At 33.3% G+C, this 26,170-nt stretch overlaps 3 protein-coding genes across 5 annotated transcripts in view; 2 read left to right on the top strand and 1 right to left on the bottom strand.

The window, feature by feature from the left end:
• The window catches only part of LOC145944101 (uncharacterized), a 327,150-nt gene that overhangs the window by 228,252 nt on the left and 72,728 nt on the right, over positions 1–26,170 (bottom strand). The window lies entirely within an intron of this gene.
• Positions 31–3,291, top strand: Sply (Sphingosine-1-phosphate lyase). 2 transcript variants are annotated; one of them, XM_083051935.1, is made up of 9 exons: positions 31–261; positions 500–646; positions 764–979; positions 1,059–1,267; positions 1,375–1,611; positions 1,687–1,896; positions 1,977–2,215; positions 2,298–2,565; positions 2,641–3,290. In XM_083051935.1, the coding sequence occupies exons 2-9, from the start codon at positions 505–507 to the stop codon at positions 2,767–2,769; spliced, it is 1,650 nt and encodes a 549-aa protein (XP_082908061.1). In that variant the 5' UTR covers positions 31–261; positions 500–504; the 3' UTR covers positions 2,770–3,290. The 2 variants fall into 2 exon arrangements, with proteins under 2 accessions (XP_082908061.1, XP_082908057.1); XM_083051931.1 differs by lacking the exon at positions 31–261 and adding an exon at positions 283–410 and having other exon boundaries at positions 2,641–3,291.
• LOC145944068 (tachykinin-like peptides receptor 99D) overlaps positions 10,062–26,170 on the top strand; it is an 88,740-nt gene continuing 72,631 nt past the window's right edge. For both annotated transcript variants that reach the window (XM_083052092.1, XM_083052086.1), the window contains exon 1: positions 10,062–10,241. The gene's annotated coding sequence lies outside the window, so the exon portion shown is untranslated. The remainder of the gene's footprint in view (positions 10,242–26,170) is intronic.

The raw sequence follows: 26,170 nt of genomic DNA, 5'->3' as shown, positions 1-26,170 counted from the left end.
CGGCTATAAGTCCTTGCCGAGAGGGCGTTAGCAGATAACCAGAGTCTCTTCTTTCAAGTGTGGACTTGTGGACTTTCCGTCAGAGACACTATCGGTATCTCGTCTCGTAGCCGTTTGATTGGCGTCAAGTTTAGATAAGCTCTTGTTAAGCAACGTTGAGAGATTAGTACATGTTTTGAAAGTGCGAACAGTGCCGAGTCATTCTATTTAATTGGAAATAAAAATCTTTGTGCTATTAATAATAGCCGATTGCGAATCCAGGTAAGCGTAAAATTATTTGAGCAATTTCAGTCTCGAATCATTAACGAAGTGTTCCCTCCATTCCTCCCAATGCTTATAAAAGTAATTCTAACAATAAGTTAGTGACAGATGACAGGTCTTGTAATGTACAATCAACATATGTATGCATGGTATAATGAGTTTTTCTTATAATGTAATAGAAAGTTACATATATTGATGTATAGTTTTAATAGAGTATTTATCTTTTTTTCTTTTTAAGAAAAAATGCGTCTCTATGTGGATGCTATACCAGGAATTGTAAATAATGCATTCCAAAACAAGGAGCCATGGCAAATAGTAACTATGACAAGTACAGCTACACTCGCTACAGTCTGGTTGTGGAATTTTGTCTTCTGTCAAGATGAAAGTAATTATTACAAAATATATTGAATATATATATATATATATATATAAAATTATATATTTTGTGTTATCATTTGTTTTAGAGAATTTATTATGTATTTTGTTGATGCGTATGTTGCAGGTCTGTTGGACCGTGGAAAGAAACAGCTGTTCAAGCTAGCTCGTTACATTCCCTCTATTCGTGATAAAATAAATGAGGAACTAGTTAATATTAATGAAACCTTTGAAAAAGATGTTATGCACAGACTTAAAGAATGTTCATTTATTGTGCATCTTCCTAAAAACGGACTAAATAATGAAGAAATATTAAATTTAGTAAAAGAAATGGTTCATTTGGGTAAGTTAAACTAACTTTCTCAATCTGTCTTTTTGATACAGTATACTTTAATTCAATTTTTGTCTGAATTTCTTTCTAGGTGATTATGATTGGCAAGCAGGTCGTGTGTCTGGTGCAGTTTATAGAACTAACAATGAACTTAAACAGCTGATGGGAGCCGTGTATGCAATTGCATCGTACACTAATCCGTTACATCCAGATATATTCCCAGGAATTTGTAAGATGGAAGCAGAAGTAGTTAAAATAGCTTGCAACTTGTTTCATGGAAACAAAGAAACTTGTGGAACTGCAAGTAGCTTTTCTTATTATTTTTAAAATTGCAAAAATTGTACAAATTAGAGAGAGAAAGAGAAAGACGTATAGATATAACATAAACTCTCAAAAAATATTTTTAGATGACTACAGGCGGCACAGAATCGATTTTATTAGCATGTAAAGCATTTAGAGATTACGGTCGTGAAGTCAAAGGCATTAAGAAGCCAGAAATAGTGATGCCGGTCACTGCTCATGCAGCATTTGACAAAGCTGCACAGTATTTAAATATAAAAATACATGCTATACCTGTTGATCCACATAGTTTTACAGTTTCTATACAAGCCATGAAAAAGGCAATCACGAAAAATACAATAATGGTAAGGCACAACATGTTACTTTATGTTGTAAGCTTATTTAACAAATTATTGTTTGAGTTCATATATTTTTGATAGTTAGTAGGATCTGCACCCAATTTTCCATATGGAACGATGGATGACATTGAAGCAATTTCTGAATTAGGTGTGAAATACAATATACCTGTTCACGTAGATGCTTGTTTGGGCGGTTTTCTCACTTGTTTCATGTCTGATGCTGGTTATCATTTACCATTGTCTGACTTTAGACTACCTGGTGTTACCAGTTTATCAGCTGATACCCACAAGGTATTTGTTTGTTTTGTTTTACTGCGCAATAACTAAATTTATATTAAGTTAAACACAAATAATCACATTTGATTTTTCAGTATGGCTATGCGCCAAAAGGATCTTCAATAATTTTGTATCGGAACAAATTATATCGACACTATCAATATACGATAAGTACGGATTGGCCTGGTGGTATTTATGGTTCTCCAACAATAAATGGTTCCCGAGCTGGTGGCATTATTGCTTCCTGCTGGGCCACATTAATATATTTTGGATACAATGATTATGTGGAATCCACTAAGAAAATTATAGAAACTACAAAATATATTGAACGAAAGTATGTACATCTACTTGACAAGATTTATATTGCAATTAATTAAAGGCATCATACTATCGTGTTATGTGTACATTGATTGTAGTTTGAGGGAAATGGATGGAATTTTCGTGTTTGGTAAACCAGCCACATCTGTCATTGCAATAGGTTCTAACGAATTTCACATTTATCGACTATCGGAAGCTCTCAGCGCCAAAGGCTGGAATTTGAACACGCTACAATTTCCTTCTGGTACACATATATGTATTACATATATGCATACTCAGCCAGGAGTGGCTGATCAATTTTTAAAGGACATGGAATCTGAATTGACAACGATTTTGAAAACCCATACTACTTTGGAGGAAGGAAAGGTAATATTTAGTAAAATTAGAATTTATCAACAGATTTTTTTTTAGATGCTAATCATGTTATGTAATATTTTTCAGTTGGCAATGTACGGAATGAGTCAAAGCATCCCGGATAGAAGTGTGGTTGGCGATTTTACAAGATGCTTTTTGGATTCCATGTATTATACCAAAGAAAATGAAACATGTCAATACTCTCATAAGGATTGATAACTTATACAATGAAAATATAAAACACATACTTTTCCTTCCTGTGATGGATTAAGGATTAAAATTCAAATATATTTTCTACAACTATTCTTCCAGTAGAAATTCGTGCAAATATACAAATATTTTTATCAAAGTATAAAAAGAGAGAGAGAAAGAAAGAATATTCTTTTGTACATTATAAAATATATTACAGAATAAACCGAAAAAAGACTGTATAATACAATCACTCTGAAAATAAGAAAGTCAATTTTCTTATCCTCGAGTAATCTCGTTTCTATATATAGATTAAATTTTACATATACATATTAAAGACTGATCTTATATCTCGTCATTATTTCACGTAAGAAAATGCATATGCAGTTGCTCAAAATTACTATATAGAATTATAGAAGATTCCGTAAGAATAGAACAGACTGACTGAAATTTTTGAAGTTATATATTATTCAAAAGACATGAATCGTTATTAATCGACCAAACTGGCATTGATTTATTTTATTTAATTAATCATCAACACATTATTATATATTATTATTCGATAAAATTATACATTTGATATGTTTTATATTTTAACTGAAATATATATATATATATATCACGATAAAATTTGTATCGCTATATTATATTTTGTTGATATTATTGCATACTGTTATATATGGTGTCGGTATGTTTAAGTTATATGAAGAAAAAAATATATATAAGTATTATTGGATTTTTATCTCGAAATAAATAATACGTATAATTTTCCAAGTTGATGTTATTTATTTCTTTTCCTGTATTGGTCTACATTCTCGTCGCCATATTCGATGCTAATTGTGTTTCATTCCGATAAGCTAAAATCTTTTTAGTTTTTTTTAAACTCTACTTTCGCCAAATCCTTTCGTAATCTTCACGTTAAAATAGCCATTTCACGTCTCTATTAATCTACTTTCCTATCTAAACTGCATTTTCTACTGATTTACTTCTTTAATTCGACTGCATTAAGAAAATTGCGACTGTTTTAAGACTACGCGTAATCACATTGGGAGAATAATGAAAGACATAAGAAAGGAATAGAGCACAGTCAAATCGTTCTCCTTCTCATTCTTAATGAAAGTTCTTTGAAGAAAATTCATTAAATATATAGCACAAATATGTACGAGAGATATTTCAGAGAGAATTATATTTTCTTTATAAATATCTCTCTTCAATCAATATAAAAATTTGTTAGAAAGTCATTTTTTCTTAAATAACTGCTTAATGTATCAAAAATCGAGATTTAATTTCACTTATTTTTCTTCTCATGCACCAATATATTTTTCATTTTCAGAGAATACCTTGAAGTTATTATTATCAAATCTGTAGTAGAGTTATAATCGCATGTTTATAAATTCAATATATATTTACTCATAACCAGTTAGGGCTCGAATAAGCGGAATGTTGCGCTGGTTTTTTCATCGAGAGCATACTTGAGCGATATCAATATGCTTCGGTATGAGAAATATTTTATCGTATGCATGAAAATAGTTATGAGGCCAAATGCCGATGTGATCTCGCTGGATATCATACCATTTAGATATATATAATATGTGTGTGTGTGTGTGTGTGTGTGTGTGTGTGTGTGTGTGTGTGTGTGTGTGTATATATATATATATATATATATAATAAAAAGCGCTGCTAAAATACACAATATATATATATATATATATATATATATATATATATATATATATATTGTGTATTTTAGCAGCGCTTTTTAGATGAAATAAAATTTAATCGTACATTTCCGGAGCAAGTGCAGTGCTAAAGGTACCGTATGCGTTGAAATTGTCATTGTATTAATTCGAAAACGAATTACAAGATATATCATAATGACGTGATCGTCAATACACAGCGTATTTGAATTTAAATTTGTCAAAAGTAATTATTCGTGTGTATATAAAATACAAATCAATATAACAAAAAATTACAAAGGCTAATAAACAAACAAGCGCATAATTATTTATTGGCCTCTGACATTCTCTCCAACGTAATGATATTAAAGTGATAAATAGCGAATCAAGCTGTTTTGGTGTATATTATTGTATATACATATATATATATATATATATATATATATATATATATGTCCTTCTCTCTTCTGATAGATGATATTTTTCACATGACTTATATTACATAAATGACAAATACGCAATCCTCGCAGGCTTTAGTTTCATTCTGAAATAATGGCTCTCCCTTAGCAAAGTCGGACTAACGCCGCTTCTCTTTCTGACGTCCGAATAATCCAGAATAATATTGATATCTATATGTAACTTTACATCCAGACGCAAAATAAAGAAGAGAGAAAACTCATATTATGGGAAGCTCATATGTCACATCGAGGACGATGATAAAGTATTTTTCCCGCGCGCGATTCCCTACAGCCCTACAGCATCGGAAACGAATGACTCGAATAATGGAGCGCGAAATTGATTCAATTAAAATGAGTTTGATGTAAAAAGACTTGTAAAAAAACTTCTTGACTTGCTTATTATATATTTTGGAGCAAATTCATCAGTGTCAATTCCGCCTCCTTTTATATTTTTGTCAACTTTGCACGAGACTGCGATATAAATGTGCGAAAGTTTCCTATAATCTGAGGATTTTTCGAAAAAAATCACTACATCCGCAAACATGAGACAAATGCACAATTGACGTTTCGAGAGTCGCTGGAAAAATTAAATGTTGAATCTCATCTCGTACTCTGCTCAATTCGCAGTTGTCTTATGATTATTACTTCGTTTATCTCCGTTAATGATCTCGAGGACCGTTCCCATAATTATTGGTTCAAGTTAATTGGTTGAAATTTAGTTCTCAGTTCCAGTTTCATTTCTCTTCTCTCCATGGAGAGACATAATTAGAGAAGCACGAACGCCGAAAGAAAAATGAAAAATTAAATACGCGGAACTAACAAGCCGGACTAGGTAGATAGATAGGTATAGGTATACGTAATCCTATTAATTATGCAAGATTAAATCGTAACGACTTAACAAGAACGCAATTATAGCATAATTTTTTAACTGAAATTGTGCACAAATTACGCGACTGCTAAATATAGCATCGATCGTGCGTGTTTGTATACGCTTGCAGCCAATTCCTAACATGTGTTGCGCGACATATTTCAGGATTTAGAGAGAGAGAGAGAGAGAGCCATTTGGTCCTCGAATACGAGGTAAAATCTCGATAAGTTTCAATAAAGTTCCTCGGCGTATTTCGATAGATAATTAATTTTATCGAATAACTTTCTTTTAATATTAAATGACAGCTATACATTAATAACCGGATTTAGTCAAAAGGATGAATGGCCATTCATATATCTCTACTTGTCCTTATTTCTTTTTCATTTTTCTTATGTGACGCGTGCGCTCGCGCATCGTGTCATTTCAATATCGCACCCGTTCGTAATTGGCTGAACGTTCATTCGGTCAAAGCGACAATTGAAAGCGCTGTGTGCATAAGTAATTGAAAATATTCCAATCATTGAGTTTGCGACGCGTTGCGACCGGTTATAATCCCGATTGTATTTTTTTTCTTCGCCAATTCGATTATTCATGTAATTAGACTGGTACTATGAAAAAAGTTTCACAGACACATATGATATACGACGTTGCACATACGAAATACATGTCTCGTCACGTGTAATCCGTCATTTAAGTTAAAAACATTTTTAAAAAAAGATACAAGTATTATATATTTATAGCATTGTGTGTAACGTGAAAATACAAAATAATATCAGAAATGAGAGAAGAGAAAGAGAGAGAGAAAAAGAGAAACGAGAAATATAAATATGAATTTTGTTTATTTCTTGTTTATTTCTTTCATTTATCATTTTATCCGTATTTTAAATAAAACAAATCGAATGGGATAATTTCTCTCTCTTTTTCTCTTTATTATATTAATTTATTATATTAATTTTTAGAATATTTTTGTTGATCTAAATAAAGCAGATAGATATGAATATTTACTTTTTTATTGAAGCGTACTGTTATTTTCTGGTCATTATTAGAAAAACTTCTTTTATTATCCGATAGAATCAATGGATTAGAACATCATCTAATGAAATGTTTTGATTATTGATGAGATAAAAGATAGTTAGAGCTAGTTTTTTAGTCTTAATCTTTGTAACATGAGACAATTATCGGGGGAAAGAAATATCAACTCTCTAAATATACTTACGTTCCTGAAAACTACATTAAAAATATACTTGGGACTTTAGTTAATGTTAAATGTCCGGTGACGAAAATTGCGCTTATAGCAACATGATGAGATAAAAGCCACATGGTCAACTCTATTGTTTCTATTAGATAATGGATCATTAAATACTGTCGTACGTTCTGCTACATGGTACGACGACAATGTAATATTCAACGGAAATAAAGTCAGTTGCATAATTTCATTACAATGTGTTCTAAAGAGATTCACACACGCTTTTATATTTATGTATATAGGCATATATATATGTATATCTATATATTCCAACATTGTGCATATATGAAAATGTAAAATATTGTCAGAATTTTTTTAAGCTAATATTTAGCACATATTTTACAATATAAGAGGGTATTGCATCTTCTAATTTACTCGTTGAAAAAAACAAGTTGCAACATATTACACATAATTCTCATTTTCATCTTCCATTCCCATTATGCGAGCAGTATATTGAAATTGCAGAGCTATGAAAAACTGTGCTTTTCGTGAAATAATAAATCGTCATAAAACGCGAGCAATTACTGTCGATTCGTGCGCATCGCAATTTTTATTTCGCCAAAATTTACGTCGAACTTTATCACGATTGAATTTCAATCTATTGTATAGAGAAACGATCAGTGTGACGAATCTTATTGCAATGACTGTAACGTCAATTGAAAGAGTTGTTAGTTCCAAATCTATTTTGAAATTTCAAATTTATTTTGAGATTTAATAATATTTCACAAAGAAATATGTTAAAATATAAATGTCATTTCTATAAAAAAAAAATTCTATTTTTTTCTTGTACAGAGTAGATTCAGAAGTACATTCTGTCTCGCATCACGATATTGAATTGTAGCCGGCACCTCTTTTCGATTACGTGAATGTTTGAAGACAATATGTCATTCCCTCTATACAGATTCAATTTTTTTTTTTAAATGCGAACTATTAATAATACTACGATACGTCTCTTAAATGTCTTATCTGTGTTCTGCACTTTGAAATGTTAATTTAAAAAGTAAACATTTATAAAGTTTGTGTGATTTTAATAAAGCTACACCATCAATCGTAGAAAGTTTCGCAAACATTGTTCAAATAGCGGAATGAAGCAGCTAGATGATAAATTAGAAGTTATTATTTCATTGAGATAAAATAGAACATTAAGAAATATATATCATTTATCTCAAAGTACGATAAGAAGAATGGTTTTTATTGCACACATCTTTATATATGTATATATAACGCAAAACAACTTTGATAGATAAAAATTGTTGACTGAAAGATTGATATCCCACAGTGGCCGAAAAGCGAATAAAACGTTCAATCGACAAACTCGAGATTGAATTCTGTCGTAAAATTGAGTGGCAGGCAGAAGAGGGGGAAAGTCATAAAACCATCATAGTACGGTTTTAATGCATATGAATGGGATTGTTGTAAGCAATCAAACAACTCGTTATAAAATCAACATTGCGCAGCGAATAGCCATAGATGATTTAAAGGTTAACACTTTCGCTGCTGAACCGGCGCCTTCGTTTGCTTACGCAAAAACGTTTCAGGAATCAGTATGCTTGTAACTGAAGAAGAATGACTACTTTACTCTCGGATACTTTATAAAGCTACTAAAAAGTTTATAAAAATATAAAAATATAAAATTTAAAAAAGTATAAATAAAAGAATTGATGTATTTACAAAAATATACAATCAATCAGCAAATATTAATCGACAATGAAAGTGTTAAATAAATATAATTTTTCTTTAATTCACACAATATTCAATATTCGAATTTACAGTTCGATTAACACAAGCGTTCTGTTTTTATCAGTGATATGTTTTATAGATAATCGATTTCACTCAAAACAATTTGCTCAGCACATGAAATTAAAAATTATTCAAATATTCTCACAAATTAAAATATATCACAAGTATGACGTAAATTGTCAGCCAAGGTGCATTTTTCGCGCGAATGTAATTCTACAATATACAATAGTAATTTAGGAACATCTCGACATGTGGGAGATTTCAAGATTTGTTTAATTTACCAATATTGTCAAAACTGGGACTTTAAAAAAACTGTTGTAAGTCGGTTTTATGTTGATATAAATGAGTAAAATTGTATAATGCAATATGTGTTGTTGTACAACGCGGAAAACGAATGAAAATGGATGTAAAACTTTATGTACGAAAATTGCGTTTAGATAGAATCATTTATTCATATAATCGCATATTTTTATCTCATTTTAAAAATTATCTTTTTAAAAAAATATAATTTGTATTTCAGCATTACGCAAATTGTCAGAATTTCTCGCATAAGTGTCCAAATCTTTTAATGTAATAAAAAGAGAGCAATTTATTTTCTCGAGTATATAAATTTACTTTTGTTCATGTTTTTATGTAAAACATTATAACCAGTTTCATTATCTCAGAATTATTACTTTCATGTCAGCATGTCGAGAAATATCTTTAAATTACTTAATAAAATGTACAATTAAAATATCAATCGGTCGTGAAAATATTAAGCAAATATAATCTTTCCGTTTTCGCAATCTTCAATATTTAATCTGCAATTTGATTAGTCAGTTCGAGAGCTCCGAATTGTTAATAATATTTGTTTTAATCGATCGTTCGGAGAGTACAAAATTGAAAGTACTGTAGTGTTCTAGAAGATTATTAAAAATTAAGATACGAGATGCATTAGTTACGACATACAAATTTACGTCACATTGCAAACAATGATATTTCAATGAAAACCGCAAAAAACTTTGTGAATTTTATAATCCATCTTCAATTATATTTATACGCACTGATTTTGTTTCAACGTTTCTCACCTTCGGAGCTTCCAAGACAAAGTATAAGTTAAAGAGATGCGTTTTTTACGGATGTATGCACATCCTCGGCCGCGCGGATGTCGAAACTGCACGCTTTTCCATATCGAGAAGCCTGGTTGTAGCGCGAACCACCTTCGGCGGTGGACCCGGGTTTGGGCGATGGGCCGCGATAGGTCGGCGTCTGGAGTACGCGCTCTAGCTGTGCCGGCGTCGCGAGGCGAGTGCCGGGCCACGAGAGACAGCCGACCAGTACCGTGGAGGCGCGCGGCCCGTTGCGATCGTCCAACCCTTAAAATTCCGCTCTTTCTCGCCGTCCGTGTGCACGACGTACGTACACACACGCGCACACATACACACACAAACGAACGAACGACGTGTGCAAGGGATATTTTCAAGGATACGGGGGGGACCTGCCCAGTTCTCCCTTCGATAATTTGATTCTCGGTGAGTTTTCAATTATTTTCGAGTGTCGCGCGACCCTTGCGAGATCCGAAAGTGCTAAGTGGAGAACGTCAATCGAGAGATCGGCCGCGGCGCGGCTGAACAAATCGCACCCCTCTCTTGCTTATTATTATTAATTATTAGTGTTAGATTAGCGCCTATTAACGACGAAATACTTCATTTTTTAAGTCGAGGCTTTTACCGTCAAACCAAGAAAAAAAAAGAGAGAGAGAGGGAGGGAATATTAGTTCACGTAAGTGTCGAGGGCTGCGTTTAATGGTGCAATAAGGAAGCAACGCGCGGGAAAAAAGGACGATCTTTTAATGAATTTTATGTTTATACACACGTATACATGCTTGGTATATTATCTCTATATATTATCTCTCTTCTCTAATGGTAAGGCTATAAGCAACGCTTTTCGCAATAAATGTCTCTCCGGAAGTGATATACTCCGCGCGTGAAACTTTCCAATACGGCTCTTGGCAGGAAATCGCGAATCACATGAAAAATAATAGTCGTTATCACTTTCGCGGTGCAATATCTTTCATTTTAGACCTTTTCATGATTACACAGTTACTTTGAAATACAACAAGAATTTATTCCTGTCGAGAGTCTATATAGAAATTGTTCATCTTATATCACATGAGATATGAGCAAATTTAAACGAGCAAAAGTTATTCGCGAATCAAATAATTTTACGATTTAAGTATAATTTAAAGAAGGAAGCTTTAGCTAATTAGTTTTATTCTTAACTGAATAAAAGTGAAGAGCGCGAAGAAAAAAATAAAAGCGTGAAATTAAGTTAGTGTTGAATTCAAAACAATCTTCTCCAACTTTGCTTAGTAATTAATGACTTGTACATAGACGCGATGCATCTCGCGTACTTTTTTAATATCTTTTTTTGCAAGCAAAGTACTCAACAAACACCGCACGTTTTAAACAAGAACGGTCGGTCATTAATGCTATACATTAGCATGCCGAAAAGTTCTTAATGCACCATCGCGTGCTCGGTTATTAACTTGAAAACTTTGCGAAAATCTTACAATTCGGACTAATTACTATATAAAGGCAAATTACTACAAAAATATAATATTAGAATACCCGAAGAATTTTAATTTTTTCCGACAGGGGGAGTAATCGAGAGAACACAGCGCGCGAGTTTCTTTACATCTCAATTTATCGGTCTCTAGTTATAGAGACCTCAATATCCGCTTATATTACTCGTGAATGTTACGATCATCATAAGCGAGATATCTCGTATCGTACTTTATCGCGTAGCATAAGCGATTAGCGAGATAAATGCGATGCAATATGAAAAACTCTATATTTCGTGTTCGCGTTATTTGCGAAAATCAAGATAATTTTATGAAAATTACGCGATCGAGAAAATCGCGATTTTGTATCTAATGAAAGTTGACAGCGCGTGACGTAAGCGTGAATTTGGAGAGCGCGATGCAATCGCGCCGGCCGGTAATTACACAATTTATGATCGGCACTCAAGCGCACGCGTTACAAGTATTTAATAACGCATTTGAGAGGATAACGCATTTAATCGGTCGCCAAAATCTGTTAGAGGATACGCTTCTGTAGATTTTATAAAAACTTGTGATGATTATTTATTAATCTTAAAAAAAAAAAAATCCGCGATGCAGAGTCAAGTATTGCGCTTGTATGTACACGCGCGTGTTTCCGAAATTCATTTGTTTTCATTATCATCCTAGTATTGTTATAATATCGCTCTGTGTAACGATATCGATTCGCGTCAATCGTTACTCATCCTGACGGAATTCCGTTCCGGCGAGAATATAAAAAAAAAGGAAACTATATGCGCACGGGATTAAATCGACTACTGAACAGCTTTTATCCGAAATAACGTGTTCAATGGCACGTTAAAATAGATGGAAATCCGCCGCAACGTTACAAACATTTCGTAATAAATCCCTCTACCCTATCATCTCCGAAAAAAAGAATGAACAATGTTGTGAAAGGGTTGTATTATCGTTGTTGATGCATTGCGAGAGAAGGCCGTTACTTCCGGAAATTAGTATATTGTAGATTAGATACCACATATCGCGCTACTTAATTGCATCCTCTTAAATTGCACGACATGCACTGATATTCTAATCGTAAAAGCCTTATTTACATCGCACGCGCGCGTATTTCGAGAGAAGCTTTAGAAGTGAAGCATCTGTTTGCATGCACGATTTTTGTTGAATAAATAAAAACAGGGCAGATATTTCATGAGATTACCGTACGTATGCGATATCGTATTTAATTGCGGTACGGCATGTAATTACCTCCAACTGTATATAATTTGGTATTAATCATTTCGACCGAGTAAATAAATGCCAAATCATTATTTGTGTATATATATGTATATAGGTATATATGTATATTACTAAACATTTTGGTAATTAAATGTTATATTTTCGATAGCTACGTTCTGACAGCAGCATTATCTAATAATCTTCTTCGGAAAATTCTCCTTTGTTCAATGTCTCAATTTTTAGATAGAATGTAATGTATATTGAAACATTTCATTACCAGAATGATTCGATTTTCGTCGAGATATTTCATCGTTACCTTAACACGCAATCATATTTGAAAAGAAAAAATTATACAATCTTTTCAGAAAAATTCTAAAATACATAAAAATGTGACTCTGTTCGAAGAAAGAAGAATTATATTTTTCAAAACACGACATTTATGTTGAGTAAAGCTTTAGTTTCTTTATGATTGGATTTTCTCTTGGATTTTCTGAATTTTTCATTGATGCTATCCAATCTCTGGGTTGGTCAACGTTAATACAAGTGACTTTGCGGAAGATCACCGTATATCCGTCAGAAAGATATTCAGCGGCTATTCCCGTAAATTCTAAAAGCCTTTTATAAATACTTGTTCAAGCTCCGCTATAAAAATGGTCACGTTTTACTCATATATAACTGATTTTACATCATTTTCGCACATATAGCTACTACAAAATCGCTACATAAACAATAGAAATAAGCTTAAATATAAGCTCTTAAATATACAAGTTTCTCAGGTGGTATAGATGTGTTATATCTTATCAAAAGTTATACTTCATATGATACTGATTCCAACTGCACATACACTAGAATATTAAACTGGATTATCTAAAAAGAATTATCATATATGGAAAAAAAAAGAGAAATTGGATATCATTTTATTAGCATATTATGCATTAGCATTTATGCAGCAGAACTACTGTAGTTCATTACTGAACCTTACTGCCGAAAATTAGACCTGGCTGTTACGTGTACGAATTTTTGTGCATTGATTTTATTGACACTCTCTCTCTCTAGCTGCAGCATCATTACAGTTTCTCGTCGCGATATATATATAGAGTTAAATGTTGTGTCGGATGATCGTCCCGATGTATGCATCGGCACGAACGCGCGAGACCAGAAAAGAGAAAAGCGCGAGAAGATGAGAACGTGACACGATTAAGCGCGTCGAATGCGGAGGATCGTCACCGATATCCGCATACTTGACGATGCTGGTTTCGCAGATATGTATATACATCCGCGATACATAATTCTTGGGGATCAGCTTCCGGTCACGCGCGCGCACGTTTATTAATGACAGCACGGGCGAAGCTTGTTTCAATACTCCACGGAGTAGATCGGATGAGATCGAAAGAGGTGAAAATTTTTGTTCAACAATCCAACCGAGGATCCAACAACGATACGATGATTGGCGTAAACTCGGCCGCTCGCTCGCCCGACGTTGACGAGCGCAGTCCGCTCGACGCGATATTCTCGTTGAGCCGAAAAAAAAGGAACGCTCTTTGCGACAAGATCAACGCGACAATCACACTATGATCCCGTGGAAATCGCGCCGTTACATTCACCGAATCCATCAACGCCTACGCGCACTGATACGCGGCTCTCCAATTATGCGACATGTTGTACATCGCGATTCAAAGGGATTTCCAGGCTTGATGATTGTTTCAACGATTAATCGAGTTAAAGAGAAAATTCTCTCTCTCTCTCCCCCCTTCCTCCTCTCTCTTTCTCTCACATCGAGCCATTTCTATTAAATTATTATTAGGAAGAACATTGTCCATTGTAATATACATGATTGCGTACAAAAAACTAATAAATATTGTTTTATTCTGTTTAAATAGAATTTGAAAAGTTTATGCATGTCTTCGTCACAAGACAAGTGAAAAATAAATAATATTTGAAATAGCCTCGCGAGAAATATACGACGGCTCGTGAAGCCGTAACTAAAGAATTCATTTAAAACTCAGAACAAATTGGAAGTTGCCGCATCGTAAAACTTGGTTTCGTGAAACTTTGGATTTCGCAGTCGTATTGCAATAAGTACGCTGCAGGAACTTCATTAAGAACATGGCATTTTATTTTAAAACGTGCTAAACGCAAATTACAATTTGTTGTTGCGCAATTTATGAATAAAAAAAAACAGAAAATAAAAGCGACGGCGGAGTTGATACAATTTAAGACAAAAAAAAGGATAGATAAATCAATTCTTTATGCACGATATTTGAGAGAGTGCACGAGTCTCTTCCTTCCCTCATCTCTCTTTCCCTTGAAATCTTTCCTCTGATCAGACGGATGGATTAGATCGTTTTATACGAGAAGCTACTAAAGATAAAAGGAACGTAAACACTGCAATTGGGCTCGTTGTAAAATAAAACGGAAGGACGAACTGAGTTGTGAGAGTGCTCTCTCTCTTGAGGGAGCACATATATACATATAAAGACTTACTGCCGCTGGTCGCGCAACATTGCTGCACAAACTAAGAACGCAGTGCCATCGAGTATCAGGGACAGGTTGAAGGGGCGAGAAATGCGGAAACGCGAAAGACAAATATAGCATCGCAAGAAAATTCACGTGAATGGAATAGTCAAGTAGTCATTCATGGATTGTTTCGTAGAAGGTTCAGTGGATTCTCGAGATAGTCTGCATTTCTCTCCGAATGCAATTGGCGTACGCGCTGACGGATTTCCTTGCTTTTCGACCACAAAAATTATACGAAACGCTCGGAGCTGAAAATGTAACGAACGCCAGTATTAATGACAACCTGAAAATGTAACGAACGTCACGCGAACAACGGAAATATTGCTGCAGTTGTAATATACATATAACACATCGCGACAATCTCCCTCAAGATGAAAAGCTCTGCATTTTCTGTTTGCCAGTTTCTACCAACAATTTCAGAGACCATAAAAGCACGATAAACGAAAGGTCAGGAAATTCAATATTCTGTCAAAAGAGCAAAGCTAAATTATTTGAGAATGGACGACAATTAAACACACAGGCTGCCGGTCGCGCTGCAATCTGTTTGGTTTCAAAATACATTAGACTTTTTCATGTAGCAAATGACAGTGAAATATGATCTTGTTCAATAGAAAATTCGGCATGATAACGGAATGTCTGTCAATAAATCCGCAATGTAAAGTTTTAAGATTCTCATATTGTGTATCCACGATTTTATATACGCGCAAGCGCGATATATACAGGGTGTTTCTAAAACTATGTCGGAGATTTTAAGGGCGTATTCTAGGGGTCAAAAAAAAAAAAAGTTCGTATAAACATGAGTCCAAAAATGCTTTCCCTCTGAGTTATAGCCTCCTAAAGTTGGGGGGAAAATCGAAAAATTAGCTCTCGGAGACTTTCACAGATCATCGAAATTTTGCAGTGTAATAATTAATACAGTGACCTTTTACACATGAAACCATTTTTATGTGATTTTGACAATTTGATCCGACTTTGAGAAGGAGATATGGGGGGGGGGGTGCTAATTTTCATTTTTGAACCCATGTTTATAAGAACTTTTTTTCTTATTTTGACTCCCCTAGAATATGCCCTTAAAATCTCTGACATTGGTTTAGAAACACCCTGTATATGTATGTAGGCTGCCTGGCCTGTCGCGGACCGATTCACTTGGGTTCAAATGTTTCTATATGAATTCTACTACTAGTCGTTGATTAACTGTACAATAGATACCGGATATTCGATAACTGGCACATGCGCCTTTAATAACTGTTTCCTATCGAAAATGATAAGAAATAAAATTTAATAAGAAAAAACTCTGGTAACTGGTAGCGCCTTTATTATTTCCGAAACTGTAGCGCGACGCTAGAAAAAAATTTCAAACAAAAGTTGAATAAAAGGAGATACTAAAATACTTTACGTTATAAAGATATTTTACGCCGTAAAATACTTTTTGCTATAAAAGAAGATACTAAAAAAATTTACATCTATTTGCGAGCATGTCAATTACGTTTTCTTAAATGGAATTATATGATTTGTTTAACATACATATATATTGATTCTGTTAATCTAAATTTGTATATGTAAAAATATTAAAGTAGAACAATAAAAATTAAATATATTTGATTTATTTTAATATATTATTATTGACATAATAAAATATGAAATATCTTGTAAATGTATGCACTCCAAATTAAATGTTTCACAGAATAATAATATGATTAATGAATATAATTTTATACAAATACAACGCTGCACTTGTGACATGTAATTACACATATTTTTTTAATGCAATTACAATTTATTATTTTAATTAGTTTCCATTAATCAATTCAATTCATTATTCTGTGTATAAAAGTATTAAAGATAAAGTCATTGGGAAGTAAATACACTCGTCAACAAAATTAACGCATATGTATTTTAAGTCAAAACTTCGCATAATTTCAAATAAGCATAACTCCGCTAAAAATGATCGGATTAAAAAAATTTTTTTTTCATTGTCAAGCTTGAAGTCTCTACTTTAAACACCATTCGTCAGATTTTTAATTTATCCTCTTCCCCCGTACGCCACTGCTTCAAAAGTAAGGACGTGTTTTGCTGGCGGTAAATGGAAAAAATGTATGGGTAACTTTCATATGTAATAACTCCGCGAAAAAAAATCGTACGAACTTTGCTTTTTTTTAAAATTTGTAGTAAAAAGTCCACATTTTACGATAGTTATGATAAGATTTGTGAAAAAAATTTATTCCACCCCGTGGAGTGCGTCAAAGTACGCAATTTTTTAGAGACAAGACATGTCCTTACTTTTAAAGCAGTGGCGTACGGGGGGGGGGGGGGAGAATAAATTAAAAATCTGACGAATGGTTTTTAAAGTAGAGACTTCAAGCTTGACAGTGAAAAAAAATTTTTTTTAATACGATCATTTTTAGCGGAGTTATGCTTATTTGAAATTATGCGAAATTTTGACTTAAAATACATATGCGTTAATTTTGTTGACGAGTGTACATGTGCGCGTGTTTTAGTTTATATCATGTCAAAATAAATTATGAAATATCAAATCTCTAACTATTGATTCTGTCTTAATACTTTTGTCTCTTTTGCTAGTATTTGTGAAATAATAAGGAGAATCGATATATGTAAAAAAATATATAAAGCTCTATATATATTTAAAGAAATAAAAGTGACTTATCTTTTTCTGAATTCTATTTATAAAAAATTTATAAATATCATTATGACACGACAACTTTCTCTATATAATGCTCTTAATAAATTTTTTTCGCTTTAGTTTCGGGGGAATAATTAAAATACTAATAATTACCAGTTTATTCTGTATATGAAATGGTCAATTATAATAAAATTATTTCAGCTATTGATAAAATTATTTCTTCTAGAATAAAATTATTTTGGCTATTGATAAAATTATTTCTTCTAACAATACATCAAATAAATTAAATTAAATCACATTTAATTTAGACGTAAGTAATATTATTATAATATAAAGAATATTTTTTTATAAATTTGACGCGATTTATAATATATGGATACATATTGTATATGTAAAAAAGATTCATAATATTCGAAATAATCTATGTAAATAATAGATGAACGTGAAGAACAAAGCAAACTAAAAAAAAAAAAGAAGGAAAAAAGGGTTCGTGAAGCACACACGAGTCAAAGAGAAGCGGTATCAAAAGGTCGATTCAAACGTGATAAAAAGTGTGCCGGAGGTATAGAAGAAAGGGTAAGAGATACTAAGAGCGCGACGAGGAATTCTCCTCGGCGTTTCCGTTATTGAGAAGAATTTTTTTTGTCGCCCTCTTTGGCTCTCATTGATGAGAAGTCCCGACACACGGAAGAATTACACGGATTGTGTGCTGAGAATCGATCGTAAAATTTCAATTTCATCATGTCTTTAAGCGTTGCAGCACGCGTGCAACACCTGTCTTTTCATAGCGTGTCAGATGCAAAAGAATGATATACCGACTCCTTAGCGTTTTCGTGCTAACGTTGACTTAGTACCGTGCGACATGATTAATTGCGAGTTTATTGTTCTGGAAGGGCTTGACTGATACAACGCAGCCCGTAAAGTATATATCCGCTTTAATTTCTAGCGATTCTTCAAACTTAAAGTCATCTCTCGCTTAGCGAGAGAACTGGATTATCCTGCTATGTATATACTTATCAAGATAAATGGTCTAAATCTGCGGTTAATTAATCGCATCGGTTGATGACAAGAGACAAACGGTACATTACAATTACGTTCATTTCCTGTACGATTATTGCAGTTTACAGATTGATTAATTAAGATTCTCATCGTGTAATGGAGGAGTAGATATTCGAATAATTTTGACATAGTGTATCTTTACGTTAATTCTGACATTCCGGCGATTTTTATCCCCTTGTTTTATGAAAGAAACCGAGGATCTTAAATAAAAATATAATTCTCCATTCTCCAGATAATGTTAATCATAAATATCAGGAATTGTTTAAAACCGATTATTATATTATATTGTACAAACTTAAATTAAAAGTAGTTAAAAGGTCTCTTATATTAAAAAATTATTACAATCTTCAACAGGCGCACAGAAGTTTGCTCGCTTGTTAATCGTACTTTTTTTTTTATAACGAACATATACTGTATTATCGTTCTCTCTTTCTGCCTAAAGATTCCTCCCGAAATTCATACTTGCTGTGAAAAATATTAAGCAGCGTATTTTGCCTTTGGCGGAAGGCGAAAATTTAATTTAACTTTGAAGCGGAAATTTGAAGTTCAACGAAATTCGCATGCGAGAAAAGAAGCTAACCCAGATGATTTAAACGCGAATAACATAGTCCATTTTACTATGTTTTCGCAACGGGGAAGCGTTGAAATAAAAGAATCTAAAAACAAACTTGTACGGGGATGGAAAACAGAGGGGTGTTCCACAACGAAAGAGACATCGGTCCCCGACTTTTCATCGACACGATCAAGAAGAGTGAATTGCCCTAGAACGATGTGACGGACATACACGCGGGTCAAAGAGAGGATCGCCAAAGATGGGTGGAGACACGGAAGTTTGACGAAGGTCGGGCGCGATGGACGGTAATAAATCTTATTATCCGAGCGAATCCAGGCTATAATATATCGTGCAGTCCGTGCGCCGCGAACTTTGCCTGAAGGTATATATTTACGCGTTAGGGACAGATACATATTTATGGGCGTGTTAGCTATCCGGACTAAAGCATCGCGAGCGGGAATGCAGAATTGGCTTTAAATCAGAGTAACTATCGGACAAGTCAGTTAGTCACGAATGAAGTAACATGTTATTTGGCTTATTATGACTTGCCGTGGACATTAATTAAATGATTCATTGTTGCAAAATGTATCTGTAACATCGATGATGTACCGTGTAAAAGTGTATCTTTACCGAAAATTCGGAGCATTAGATAGCATACATAGCTTTAGTTTTTCCAATAATTTACAGAATATTATCTTCGATGCGTCAATTCGTATAAGAATGTAATCTATAATTGTTTATTATTTTCAAATTATTGAAAATTAACACAAAAAATCATGAAATATCTGAAGAGATTAGTCGAAAGCTATATTTTAGAATATTATTGTCTATCATATCTAGATTAGTATGCGGTTTCAAGCGATACAATAAGATTCGAGCATAAGCAGAAATAGATCCAGGAGAGTCTTTGATAAATATAAAATTATTACACCAAGCTTTTTTAACATTCGCCAAAGTAGAAGTTTGCGACGATGATAATCTGATTATTCGCGTAGAATAACGCGAGTGACTTGTCATCGCGACTTACTGACGTAAAGCACAGATTTACGACGCTTCGAAGACCGTATTTCTGCCATATATGTTCACCACATGCTTGCATTACGTTCCGTGCTTATTCCGAGAATGAAAACACACGTAACACGCATCAGCGAAACTGCTATTATGACAAACATATGTTCTAAAAGGGAGAATTAACATTTATCTGTGTATGCATTTTTCCTATGAGAATAACCAGACTAAGATAATAACCGCTTCGCTTAATTTTTCGAATATGGTGAATATTCGCTTTAAGAGAAGCAATATAGAGAGCATGTGTGCATGTATCTGTAAATTAGTAAAGTAAAGATACAGGAACCGACATAGGTTTCCTAAGCCGACATACCATATTCCTCAGCGTTACATTTTATCCGTGCTGATACGAACTTAGTCCGCTTAATTAGTTTGCTCATTAAAAGCTCTTATTCGTTTATAAATCCGTTTGTATCGAGTTCTTGAAGTTCAACAATTTCTTTCCTGTGATTTTTTTTATAAATTACATAATCTAAATAATAGCGGAAATAATAGCGGTAATAATAGCGGAATATTCTCATTAACAATATTATTATAATTCTATAAAGAGTAAAAAAATTATAAAAATTATATTTTTTTCCTTCATTATCTTATCATCACGAATTTCGTGTAATTTTTAGTAGCCAGGTCGGTTTCGAGGATCTCGGATCTCAATTTTCGCTCAAAAAAGAAGTTTAAAATAATATTATCAAAACTGTAATACAGTCTAATTTTATAAAGTAAGCAAGTTTTAGTAAATATCCGTGAATGTAAATTTTTATTTTCAGCTAAAAACTCTGAAACCAAAGAAATCAATTTTTGATAACTCTAGAATGTATATATGTCCAATAATTATATGATTAATAATCATATATTCATGCCAAATGTTCCAAGCAAGTTACATAGTAATATCTAAATATATTTATATCTCGCTTTTGTATAGAGCTTGCAATTGCTCGCCGTGTTTCGGACGATCCGATCTTAGTTCGCGTGAAAAACAATTAAGAACTTTAATACTATAAGAGAATTTCACTAACTCAACAAGTTTCGAGTAGACGGGCCTTCGTAGCTATTTACTTTTGCCGCGTCGAACTTTCCGAACGATAAACCGATATGAAACCCATGTACAGCTAGTGGGTACTCAGCCGTCCAAGCGCTTAATCGGCCGGTTAATCCTCCTTTTGTAAATTGAATAATCTAATGGACACGTCGGGCAGGTCGGGTAAATATCATCAGGGTGAAATAACCGCGACGTGTAATGACTTTCGGGCGTGCTAAAGCTGTAACACGCGATCCCGCATCACACACACGCGCGTCCTATTTAAAAAAAAAAAAATCGCTGAACCATTCGCTTAATTAGTATCGCTAATGGACCGCGTTCCTATATTAATTAAGCTTCAATAATCGAATCGCGCGTGAATATCTGCCACTATGCAGTTGCGGTATATTCGTTCAATTAAAGATTGATTAACGATGAACATGCGTGCGTGATTCGATACACCGCGACAGAATGACAAATAGTCCGTTGTGACACAAACGCGACCGGAGAAACGAAATCGAATGTACATCCATTAAAGTCAAATTTATTCTCATTAATGTCGTACACAACGTTAAATCGCGGGTTTATTAAGGCAGCCTTTAAATTACATATTCGTATATCCTCGCCTTCTGCATCGTTTTACGCAACATATATAAAACACAATATGGTATACGAAATATATATTTAGTACAACGACGTGATAATATCTTGTTTTTATGTCTTCTTTAATGAAACATATTATCCTCCGACAGAACAGAATTATTTGCTGCGCAAAATGTATGTTCCATATGATTATTTGATTTCATACTGTTTGTATGCGTAACAATACTGATTTGTTACGCCGAAATTATGGTATTGCAAACTATCGGTATGCATAATAATTAATGCGCGGGTATGAGTCGCGTGTTGATTCATGAATTTCTGTATATCCGCTATTTATACCACTGATTAAACTTACTACAAATACAGAGTGAGTTAAAATTCTCTTTGCACATTCCCGAAATATGTTTGAAAGAGCAATAATGCAATGACTGATGTAGGACGATAGTTGTCTTATAAGATCGAAAATGTTTTAAAATATGATAGTTGTAATATGTAAATGCTTCTAATTTCGGTGGACCAGATAAGAGACAAATACAAATAATGTACTACCACGATGTTCCGATTTATAGATCTTTCCATTCAGGATGAATGAAAAATTTGCGTACGTCGCCCTGTAAATGGTGACAGGAAGAAAGCTTTCTCGTGTTCGTGGAACTTTTCACATTGAATTGATATCTGCCGAGCACGCCTCCGAAGTTTGTAAGAGGAGAATTTTGACTCGCCTTGTACACACAGGATCGCGATGCTATTTGAATACAAACCTTGCGAACGGTCGTACAAATTGATCGTTACACACGTTGAATTTGCGCCAGATTTCTGGCCGTGCGTATGTGAGTCGCTCGTTTCACATCCTGAAGGACAAACGAAAAGATCGCGAAGTTTCAAGTCGGCGTATTTGCCGTCTCTCGTAGCAATGGAATATTATCTTTCCCGCATAAAAACTTGTGTCTCTTACGAGAATCTATCTACATATTTTTTCTTTTCTCCCCCCTCTCTTTCTAAATAAATAAATAAAATTTAGGTGAATAGATAATTCATATTCAAGTATAACTCATGTCACAAATATATGAACATAAGTTTCGCAAGATAGAATCAACTGACCGAAACACGAATTCCTGTCTCTCTGCCTCCCTGTCTGTCATTCAAAACAAAAGATAACTTCGTTCACAACTATCGCTTTTATGATAGGAATTCGATTATTATGCAGCGCATCCTTATCAAAGGCAACGTATCGCAACTTTGTGTCGAACGTCAATGGTGACTTGTTAGAATTGTTACCGTAGTTATTTCAGCGTGAAAATTACATTGAAAATGCATCTGACTCAGTTTCCTTTTGTACTCTCGTCTTTGCAGTCATCAAAAAGATATCTTAAGAATTGACGCGTTTATCGCAATTTAACGTAGCAATTGACACAATTTCGCGTTGAATTTCACTCGCCAAATCATATCGTTTTAACGAGAAACAGTTTCTTATTTATCGAGCGTAAATTTTAATTCTACATGCAATTTTTTTACGCGCTCATATTTTTTTTATCTGCTTTGGTGCACTGGCGTATGCAACGTTCACGACAAAAAGCTACATTTTCCGGTGCCTCCAATTTCGCGTGTTAATTATTTCTAGGTCTGTCGAAATAAATGACTTTTCTTTTTCTCTTTTTTTCTCTCTCTCTCTCTCTCTCTCCATTATTTGCACATGCTAATGATATGTGGGGTTTTATTAATTTAATTAATGATCCTACCTATATTTTCTTTTTACCTGCGTTCTAGACTGAGCATAGAAATTCTGTTCGCAATAATGTTTTATATCTTACAAAAGATGGTATCGTAAATTCGGAGTTGCAGCGAAAATATATAAATATGTTCTCTAGCTACCTACCTATCTATCTCTCTTTCTCTCTTTCTCTCTTCCGATGACTAATTTTCTCGGAACGATAAGAAATATATTCGAATATGTCACTTCCCTTCTCCCCTTCTCTTCAACATGAAAACAGTCAGATACACAATTCATTTCTCGGTTCACACCGATGTCTTGATTGAATGCCCCAAACGGGACGGTACGGTTCCAAGTGATGTTTAAACATACATGTAAATCTCTCTGATCGCACGCTCCTGTCTCTTGTTATACCGAATAATCAAATTTTCAGTCCCGAGGGTGAGACGTCCCGACCTCGTGTTTCGACGTACAAACAATTCTATGTGTTTTTGTAATATTTTGGGACTGCACGCGGCAAAAACTTCCCGAGTCGATTTTATATCGTAAATATATCGTTTTACACATGTATATACAGAGAATATACTGGCTATTGTTTGAATGTATTGCTCCTAGAAAGATTATAAGAGTCACATTGTCTAATCACGCGAAGAAGGCTAGAAAACGCTTCTCGAATCACTGAATCGGCCATAATTTAGTTGTCACGTGCAAGTTTTCTCTTTCTCTCTCTCAACAGCAGAAGTTTGAAATATCGTCGCTGCCGATATTTCTTCCGCCAGTCACGGAACTTATACCTGACAATCGAACCGATGCGACTTTCGGACAAGATGTCAGTTGCAGCCTTGGAAATAATTCGCGAGTGGTCATCTCTCCGGCTATAGCCAGAGCTTGGCTATATAGCCAAAATGATATTCTCTCGCCCCAAGTGCGTGGTTAAACGGATGATCGTTTAATAAAGAGAACATTTTTCCGCTTCGTTCCCTTTTTCTCTTTTTCTTTCTCTCTCAGCGGCTCATAATACATAGGCTCATAATACATTCAAAAAGATGAAGGAGATGAAGGACACATATTTTTCGTCAAGTCGAGATTTTCTTAGAGAAAATTGAATTTGTTATCTGTTCTTGTTGAATTTGTGAAAACATACAAATGTATAGCAAATGTCCTTATATATAACGTAAAGAAATATTCTTATTATATAATAATTATATAATCCTTGAACAATGTCGTTAAAATTTTGTTATATGTATAAGAAAAGTTATTTTCGGTTCGCGTTAATAGTAATTTCTATCAGATTTCTTCGATTATGATATCGTTTCGAATAGGTATATAATAAATGATGCAATGGTTTTGTTAGAAATAGTATGCAAGTTTCTCGAGAGATTTCTGGAAATCGTTACATTGTAACGCACTCAAGAAGAACCGTCATGTGCACCTTCATCTTAAAATATATCATCCGGTTTTTAATCTTAGAAATCCGCACAATTGTGACGTTATTGTCACTTAAAAGTTCACTTGACAATGTACATCCATATAGGTGTCGAAAACAGAGAAATAATTCTCGGAATAATTTCTGTTTTGTGAATTGTAGCTTTGATTGGCCCTTTTGATCATTGGCGCGTAATTAATTCTAAAATATTTCGGCGCAATATATTAAATATCGAGAGTATTCCAACAATTAAACTTCAATGATTTATTATATAACAGGTTTCGTGTAGTAACCTAATTAAGATTTATTTTGGGTAATCAAGAATAATCGCGCCAGGCTAATAAACCAAAATTAAACGATGTTAAGTAAGATGACGCAGTTAACATGATCCTACGAATCATCTTATCGCCTTTCCAAAATAACAGTATTACAGTTTGCAATTTGTAGAGATAAAGAAAATAATACTTGAAAGAATAGAAAATCAAAATATTTAAGAAAGAGAAGCTATATTTCTCCTATTAGATTATAAAAATGCCTAATATACAATATATGATTTATTTATACATGTTAATTAAAAATCTATTTGAGAGAATTGATATTTTATTTTTACGAATTAAAAATAAATATCTAAACAATGTATTTTCTTATTTTAAATATTTTAAATATAATATATAATAATTGTTTTCACGAATTTGTATAATTATTTCTCTCTTACTTAACATCTTTTAAATCCATTTTTGTTCACGTTTTATTAAATTATAATATACAAATTAGCATAAATAATTAATTTTTAAATAAATATTTGTCACTTTTTAAGTATTTTCCTTACTATGTAATATTTGAGATAAGAATTTAAAAAATATTTGAAAACTTCAAGAAATAATATTTGAAATAATCAAAAAAGAAAAATTCGGAAACTTTAAATATTATTCCAAATGAGAATTTCTGAAAAGTCTTACAAAATTATAATAAATTTTAATTAATACTATTAATTATTGCATTTTAAATAAATATTTTTATGTTTGTATAATCTCTACAGAAAACAAATATAATATTTTCAAATATATTT

Source organism: Prenolepis imparis, unplaced genomic scaffold (genome assembly GCF_030444845.1).
Source record: "Prenolepis imparis isolate NDT839.2.m4 unplaced genomic scaffold, iyPreImpa1.0 SCAF_1, whole genome shotgun sequence".
NCBI classification, from domain to species: Eukaryota; Metazoa; Arthropoda; class Insecta; order Hymenoptera; family Formicidae; genus Prenolepis; species Prenolepis imparis.
Note: the sequence above shows the minus strand (reverse complement) of the source record. Positions and strands in the feature narration are given on the sequence as shown.